The 8,621-nt window shown below is 51.6% G+C and overlaps 1 protein-coding gene across 1 annotated transcript in view; it reads left to right on the plus strand.

Annotated features, from left to right (window-relative positions):
* Positions 1–8,621, plus strand: part of FAM20C (FAM20C golgi associated secretory pathway kinase) — a 69,327-nt gene that overhangs the window by 48,314 nt on the left and 12,392 nt on the right. The window contains exon 4 of the mRNA XM_006141356.3: positions 6,191–6,283. Coding sequence (XP_006141418.1) covers positions 6,191–6,283 — 93 coding nt within the window. The remainder of the gene's footprint in view (positions 1–6,190; positions 6,284–8,621) is intronic.

Raw genomic sequence — 8,621 nt, forward strand, 5'->3', positions numbered from 1 at the left:
GTGTGGTAATGATGGTGGTGGTGATGATGGTGGTGATGATGACAGTGGTGGTAATGATGCTGGTGATGGTGGTGATGATGACGGTAGTGGTGGTGGTGATGATGACGGTGGTGGTGGTGATGGTGATAATGATGACGATGCTAACAGAAATGAAATAAATTAGATTTCAAGAGCTCTAGACTGCAGGTAGATTTGGGCCTCTCTCTGTGCTGCTTCTGTCAATCTCTCATTCATTCCTTTGTTTATGAAACACCTGTTTGAAAGGAAGCACTTGGCTGGGTTCATGATCCAGAGGACAGAACAGTCCTGCCTTCAGGGTCTTCCTCTTACGTCCAGCAAACAATGCTGTCCTGTGTAGCATGTGCCAGAGCTACTCAGGAAAGAGCTGTGTGCTGTCTCGGGCAGCCGGGGAAGCCCCACAGAGGGGCTGAGACAGATCAGGGGAGGCCAGAGGGAGGAAATTACAGGCAGGGGCCCCTGCAGCCCGGGCTGGGTCTTATTGTTGAGCATGTTCTTGCTGGGCACTAGGAGTGAGGTGGAGGAGGTGGGCGGCACTGGAGGGCTGACTCACATTTGTGAGGGAGTCCAGGGGTCGGGTAAGGCCATTAGGAGATGGAGCGAGTTTGAAGAGGGCAAGAGTGTCTGGCATCCTGCAGCTGTGAAGCAATGATTTATGTGAAGTGGCTTTCTTCTTCTGCCCTCAGGGCTGCCCTCTCCTTGCTTCCCTCCTGCCCAGGGCTCCTGGATCTGGCCCAAGGCTGGTGCTGTCCCTGGCCCCTGGGCTCTCAGCCCTGCTGTGTGTGAGAATTGTGCAGAACAGCCATGGGCTGGAGCCTGGGGTGATCCTGCCTCCCAGATTCTGTGCCTGCTGCCATGCCAGGTCTGGCAGGAGCACCAGATGGGATGTATTTTAATGACCGGATTGTGTGGTTTACTCAAGTCAGCGAACTTCATCTGCTTAAGCTTCGGGTCTCTTTTTGCACTGAAGAAATCAAACTATCTTTTTATGGCCACTTAATGCTCTCTTCCAGCACCTCTGCATGGCTGTGTTAGGGAAAATCAATGGAGCTGGTCTTAATCCTCTTCTCTCCAAGATCGCTTCTGATGGCTCTGTTCTGAAGGGTGTGTGCATGTGTATCTGTGAGTGGGAGTGTAAGCGCATATGGATGTGTGTGCGCAAACATGTGCCCAGGCATGTGCCTCATATGTGTGCCAGGGCGCAGGTATGTATTCAGATGCATGCATTCATGTGCATGTGTGCATGTGCATGCCTGGAGTGGGCAGTCAGAGTTGAACCACACGGCACGTTGGGCCCAGCCTACACTGACTCCCAGTGCCTGTTACCTAGGTCTGTTCCTCCCCGGGCCTCAGTTTCCCTGGGGCTTACTGCTCAGTGATCATTAAAGAGCCAGACCTAGAGAGCTCCAAATGAATGTCCCACTTGCACTTGTAGATGTAGCTCCACCACACATTGAGCATCGACAGTCTACTTCATCCAACAGCCCTGGGAGGCAGCTGCTCTTACTCTCCACGTCAGGCCCGGAATCTGGGGCTGGGAAGGGGTCACACAGTTGGTCAGTGATAGACTGAGAATTAACACAGACCTGGAGATGTGCCGTCAGCGCTCCTCGGGAGTGTGTCTGACCATGCCTTTCTGCAGGCCTCTGTGGACAGGCCAGCAGGAGCAGGGTGGGGCTCACTGCAGCAACCACTGATGGGTTTTGTGAGCACCTAGGGTGCCACCTAGGTGCAGATGGGATCCACAATTCTGAATGATTCCAGAGGGGCATCCCAGAGGCAGTGACCAGGGGAGAGCTGACTGTGTGAGATCCAGCCACCTAGTCCACCAACATCCCCCACCCCCCGGCTGGCCCAATCAAAGTTGTTAAATGTAATTTCAGCAGCACATGGCACTGGGGAACAGGGCTGGAGGCTGGCTGATGGAGATTGTCTGGCGCCCCTCCATCCCACCTAGGCGGGGACAGCCAGAGACACTGGAGACCTCAGAGAGGCCCCTGACTGCAGAGTAGCGCTGCCTAGTAGGTGAGCCACATGGGCCTATTGACATTCCAGTTAGCGGAAATGAAATAAAATGCTCAATCCCTCAGTGGCTTTAGCCACATTTCACGTGCCTGACAGCCACATGTGGCCAGCAGCTGCCATAGTGGACAGTGCAGAGTAGCACATTCGTCACCCAGGACAGTGCTCACTGTTGGACGATACTGGGCTGGAGGATGAAGGAGGAGCCGAGAGTCCAGGTGCAATTCAGGGGCCTACACCAAGCGGCAGACCAAGTGGGACATGGAACGGCATTTTTCCAGGGAACCTGAATGAGGCGAGAATAGCTGTTCCCCTGCTAGGCAGGGCCTGTGTAGAACCTCCTACCGGGATGTTTCAGGGACTCCATGCAGGGCTGTGCCCAGAGCCACAGTGGACTGCCCAGTGAATGAATGTTGAGGCCAGAATTTTCCAAGAAAAATAGTTCTTTATTCCACAATACACTTAAAAAGGCCACGGAGCAGGCCAGGTGGATGCTTTGAAAGGGTATGTTTGGGAGTGCTGTGGGCAGGGCTGTTCTGGGGAGTCTCCAAATAGATGTTCACTGAAAAGAAATCTTGCTTCAATCTGTATTCCCATTTTTCCGGTAAGACTTACTAAAATCCCGTAGGACTAGTGTTCTGTGGAATGGGTTTCACTGGAAGTTATGCTCACGCTGAATACAATGACTGCTTTTTAACCTCGAAAATATCCACCACTACAGAGCTACCAACTTAGAAACAGGGATGGGGGGGGTGGGGGAGGTTTCAATCCAGCAGGCTGACCTATTTGGTTTAACCCACAGTGTTTTTAAAATATAAAATTCATTTGCAGGCATCTAAAAACCAGGAGATCTCACAAAGGCTAGACTCTTTCTCTTGAAATCACAGAAGCCATGGCCCGCCCTGGCCTTCCCTCTGCAGGGAACCCTAGAGGTGGCTGCAAGCCCTGCCCCTGAGAGGGGCTGCCCACTCAGTCTGTCACCCACTCCCATCACCAGCAACCTTGCCTGGCTGTCAACCTCCCTAACTGTCACTCGATTGAGGAAATGTGCAATGACAGCAAGGGCCACAAATCAACATGGTTTTTAAATGAGCATGCCCTTCGTTTATCAGCTTGCCATCTGCATTAGATTTGTAAATAGCTCCTGTAACAGCCCACGGGCCTCTCAGAGGGCCTCCATGGAAGGCCATTACTAACCTGAGTCTTGTCCAGGTGAATGTTACAGGGAATAATGAAAATCGGGCTATTCCCAGCGTACCCAGCATTCCATACTGGCTCTTAGAACGTCTGATGAGGAAATCCTTCATTTGGGCAAATAAGGTTCAGGGAAACATGGACAATAGTGTCCCTGATGACAGCTTTCTGAGAACACCCAGGCACAGAGGCAGCCAGCAGCAGATGTGTAATTGATTGGCCTGAGGCCTGGATTTGATCCTCCCTGATCGGAAATAAACACTCGCCAATGCTGGCAGATATGTGTCATCCCATGTACCGCCGTTTGGCAATAACAGTGGCAGGTGATGGGGGTTGGGGTGCTCAGAAGAGTTCCGGTGATCCTAGCTGCCTGTCAGGATGAAGGACCCAAGCCATGGAAGCCAAGGGATGGGAAGAGTTACCTGGGAAAATGCAGTGAGCCTTTGAGCCCAGAGCGGGCGGGCAGTCTCCTCTTGGGCTGGCTCCTGTGTGGGCGGATTCCCGCCAGGTATGCGTGCTCCAGTACCTGGAAAGGTTGTGGTCTTTTCTTCTAGTAAGTCGAGTTTATCAGATTTCGTGAAATTTTCTTTGGATTAAGGGCTACTTCCTCCCCAGGCCTGGCCTGAGAGGTGCCTCCTGGAGGTAGAGGCAGGGACACAGAGTGGACCTGGATCTCATGCAGGAAGCATTTGCTCACAGACGTGGCTTTGAGTGACAATAGGTTAACATTTCCAAACTTTTAAGGTCAAACACTTGCATTGACAAGGACCCAAAGGAGCCCTGGTGGTTCGTCCCTGCCTGCCCAGAAGTGTGTTAGACATTTCAGAGCTGAGATCCTTGAGATCTTCAGTGTTTGCAAAGTGACCTGACCTTTCCAAAGCAGTCCTGGGTGTGGCTCCATGGCCCTTGGCTGGGGTGGAGGGATGGAAGGTGCAAGCCTTCCTGCTTCTGCAACTGTCAGCTGACCACTGTGGGAGGCACCAATGTCATAGCCAAAGAGGTCCTTTAGGGCAGACAGAGAAGCCCAGAGAGGGTGGGCTATTCCAGGGAAGAGTGGCCCCACAGTGCTAGTCACACAGGCATCAGGCATCCATGTCACATATCACCGCTCTCTCATTTCCTTAAACTTTAGGAGTGAGGTTCTGACAGCCTGTCCCTTGCCCAAGGCCACTCAGGTAGCATTAAACCTGAGTTTATGGTTTAAACTCCTTGCTTCTCATGCAGGGAAACTGTCTTCAAGGGGCTGCAGGCAGCTGTCATCTTCTGTAGAAGAGGCAGGCAGCACAGTGCCGGGAGCAGCTGGGGGCCCAGCTCTGGCTTTGTGTTGAGGTGTCAGCAACACAGCTGTGTGCCCCTATGCTAACGAGGCTAGGGATGGTCATCTTTGCTGCAGCATCATGGAAGGTTTTGTGAAGGAGTCTGCTTTTGAGTTGGGGCCTGGAAATAACCTGGATTTAAAGCTTAACCTGGCAGTTCTTAATACTGCAGAGTATGCTATTTAACAGTCGGTTCTTGAAAGCTGTGTGCAAAATGAGTTCCACAGTCAATGGAAAAAACTGGCTGCAGACCGTATCAGAGCCTTTAGGATATGAATGTGCACCGCTGAGACCCTAGAGGTGCTCTTGTAGGCACTGCTACCCAAACCCCAAACTCCCCTGCCTGATGACTCCTTGTGTGCTAGGAAGTCCTGGGCCTGGTATTCTGTGGGACATACTTTCAAAAAAGTGGATTTAGCCATGGGAGACGTAAAAAGGTCAGTGTGGGAAGGTGAAACTGCGTGAGCAAAGACAGAGCAGAAAATGAGGAGGTGGTGACTAGAGCTCAAAATATGGGAAGAGCAGACAGAACCTGGGCAGATGAATAGGCAGCAGGGACTGGGGTAGACGCTGAGAAACAGATCACCTCTTGTAGACAACAGGAAAGACAGACCACAGGTAGACCCTAAGAAAGCCTCCAGACTCTCATGTTGAGGGAGTGCTCTCCCGGGGAGGTGGCAAGCCTTGCTCTGGGCACTTTCTTTCTGGTAGGGTGACTAAAGGTAGGCTGGAAGAATTGTTTGCCTAACCTGACCCCCAACCCCAAGTCTACACCCTGGAGAAATCTGCATTTGTTCAGTTGAGGGGCAATCCCTCTGCAACCAGGACCTACCCTGCCCTCCTACCCATGTGCTCACTCTTGGCCAAATCTGGGTGCAGAGGCAGGAGCTGCCCTTGCCCAGCAACTTTGCTGGAGAATCTGTTTGACTGTTGGTGTAGACCTAGTGATAGGCCAATACCATTTTTTCATTTCTCTTCCTTTCTCCTTCCCTCCTTCCTTCCCTGCTTCCCCCCTTTCTCTTTTGAGAGAAAGACAAGCACCCTCAATAGAGTCTCATCACACCAAGCCCCTGTCCCACCCCGATCTTCTCAGCTAGTCAGAATACCAGGCACACAGGCACACTGGGCTGATAAATATTTGATAATCAGCATCCCCCAGGGAGAAAAAGCCTAATTTGTGGAGTTTGCCAATTCCGATAGTGTAAATGCGTTCCTGGCTGATTTGAAGCTGCCAGAATGAGGTCATTGGTGTAGAGCGGGAAGAAATGCACGGCATCACCCATTATGTGGTGTCTCTGCCCTGCAGATACAAGGGATGGAAATAACCCAACTAGAAGAGGATGAGATTTACGTTCTTACTACTTTTAAAATATAATGTATCTAATCACAAGTTTATATAATTTGATTTTTAACAACGACAGCATTTTTAGCTATCAGGTCATCAGGTAAGTCCCGACATATTTTTCTATGCAAAAATGCATCATGACTTTCCCAATCACCCAGTTAGTTAGCATAGTTCTTGGCAATTTAGCAGTTGGTTCTTGAAGGTTGGTCCGGGTACACCACGGCAGGCAGGCACCCTTCAACTAGACATCTTCTCAGAGACAAATCATTTTCTGTGTTTATCTCATTGCCTCTAGGCAGACCAGGGAGCAGGAGACACCCCCCGACTTTTTTTATTTCTCTGACTACGAGAGGCACAATGCGGAGATCGCGGCCTTCCACCTGGACAGGTGAGCCCTTCCTCCCTTCAGCCTCCCAGAGAGGAGTCACTGGGGGCACCAGCCAATCTTTGCTTTTGGTGGAGTCCCTCAGGGAGCATGGTGGTGAGATGCAGGCTGCTCTGGGCGCAGGGGCCATAAGAACCTATGAGAGCGGCAGAGCACGCAGGTGGCAGGTGCACATAGGCCCTCACCGCGCTCTGCAGGTAAGTACTGTCCTGTCCCAGCTTACAGACGGGAAGAGTATTGCTCAGAGCATCATGCTCTTAGCCACTCCTAACAAAGAGGCACAGCCCCTGCCCTGTAGTATTTATGATCCACTTAAATGTCCCCTCCTGCATGCCTGTACCTACAACAGTGTCTGACACACAGGAGGGTTGGGGCAGCTGTTGGCAAATGGTGGGAAGGTGGACAGCTGGACTGAAAACAAAGGGGAGGGAAGAGAGAGAGTGAGAAAAGGACGGAAGGAGTATTAAGTGTTGTATTTTGTTTTTTAAGAGAGAGTTTTGCTTTAGGGTGTGTGTGCTTGCTGGAGAGACAGAGAGACAGCAAGCAAGGAATTACCCCTCCCAGAGGGAATGGCCATGCCACAATCCTTTCTCTTCCATTCGCCTCAGGATCTTGGGCATGCACCCAGTGTGAGTTTTAAGCCACCGGGTCCAGGACTCGAACCTTGCTCAACTATGTGAGAGTCCAGCAACATAACCATTCTGCCATCTGCTGGGCCCTAAGTGTTATGAATTCTAACACAGAATCACAGGATGTAAACTTCTCTGGGACACCAAAGAGGGCTTCCTAGAGACAGAGCCTTCCACCGTGAGAGCAAGTAGGAGGCCTCCATGGTCACCTGTCTCCTGAGGGACAGCTCTGACCCACAGGATGAGTCCACTTTTAGGTTCTGCTTGGCCCGTTGGAGAGACAGGAAGTGACTGGCATTTAACCACAAGAGTGGACTTCTCAGCAGCTTCTCGGGCCCAGTGGACCCAGCCAGACCATGTATCCCAGCTCAGGTGTGGCCCATGGGCCAGCAGCATGGACAATCACTGGGAATGGCTAGAAAGCAGAGTCTCAGGCTCCAGCCAACCCCCCCAGCCAGAATCTGCATTTTAACCAGAGGCCCGGTTACAGACGGGAAGAGTATTGCTCAGAGCATCATGCTCTTAGCCACTCCTAACAAAGAGGCACAGCCCCTGCCCTGTAGTATTTATGATCCACTTAAATGTCCCCTCCTGCATGCCTGTACCTACAACAGTGTCTGACACACAGGAGGGTTGGGGCAGCTGTTGGCAAATGGTGGGAAGGTGGACAGCTGGACTGAAAACAAAGGGGAGGGAAGAGAGAGAGTGAGAAAAGGACGGAAGGAGTATTAAGTGTTGTATTTTGTTTTTTAAGAGAGAGTTTTGCTTTAGGGTGTGTGTGCTTGCTGGAGAGACAGAGAGACAGCAAGCAAGGAATTACCCCTCCCAGAGGGAATGGCCATGCCACAATCCTTTCTCTTCCATTCGCCTCAGGATCTTGGGCATGCACCCAGTGTGAGTTTTAAGCCACCGGGTCCAGGACTCGAACCTTGCTCAACTATGTGAGAGTCCAGCAACATAACCATTCTGCCATCTGCTGGGCCCTAAGTGTTATGAATTCTAACACAGAATCACAGGATGTAAACTTCTCTGGGACACCAAAGAGGGCTTCCTAGAGACAGAGCCTTCCACCGTGAGAGCAAGTAGGAGGCCTCCATGGTCACCTGTCTCCTGAGGGACAGCTCTGACCCACAGGATGAGTCCACTTTTAGGTTCTGCTTGGCCCGTTGGAGAGACAGGAAGTGACTGGCATTTAACCACAAGAGTGGACTTCTCAGCAGCTTCTCGGGCCCAGTGGACCCAGCCAGACCATGTATCCCAGCTCAGGTGTGGCCCATGGGCCAGCAGCATGGACAATCACTGGGAATGGCTAGAAAGCAGAGTCTCAGGCTCCAGCCAACCCCCCGGGCCAGAATCTGCATTTTAACAAGAGCCCCGGTGTTTCATGGGCACATTAAAGTTTGAAAGGCCAAGATGAAAAATTTTATGTGGCAACTACTAGAACCCCTGGAAGTCAGATTTTCAATAACTTCAACCATTTAGAACAGGCTAACCCAGACAAGGACCTTTCTGCAAAGACGGAGCCCACAAAACCAGCGAGGGTCGCTTGCTCATGCAATAGGACAGCTGTGGGCTGCAGTGTCTTCAACACAGCTGGTCTTATCTGGCCCCGGGGCCCTGGGATGGAGGGCACAGGGCCACCTTTCTCCACACTACATCTCCTCTGCACAGAGGGCGACTGTGTGGGACCACCGTGACATCCTGTGTCAGCA

The sequence above is a fragment of the Tupaia chinensis genome, unplaced genomic scaffold (genome assembly GCF_000334495.1).
Source record: "Tupaia chinensis unplaced genomic scaffold, TupChi_1.0 Scaffold000052_1, whole genome shotgun sequence".
In the NCBI taxonomy this organism is placed as follows: Eukaryota; Metazoa; Chordata; class Mammalia; order Scandentia; family Tupaiidae; genus Tupaia; species Tupaia belangeri.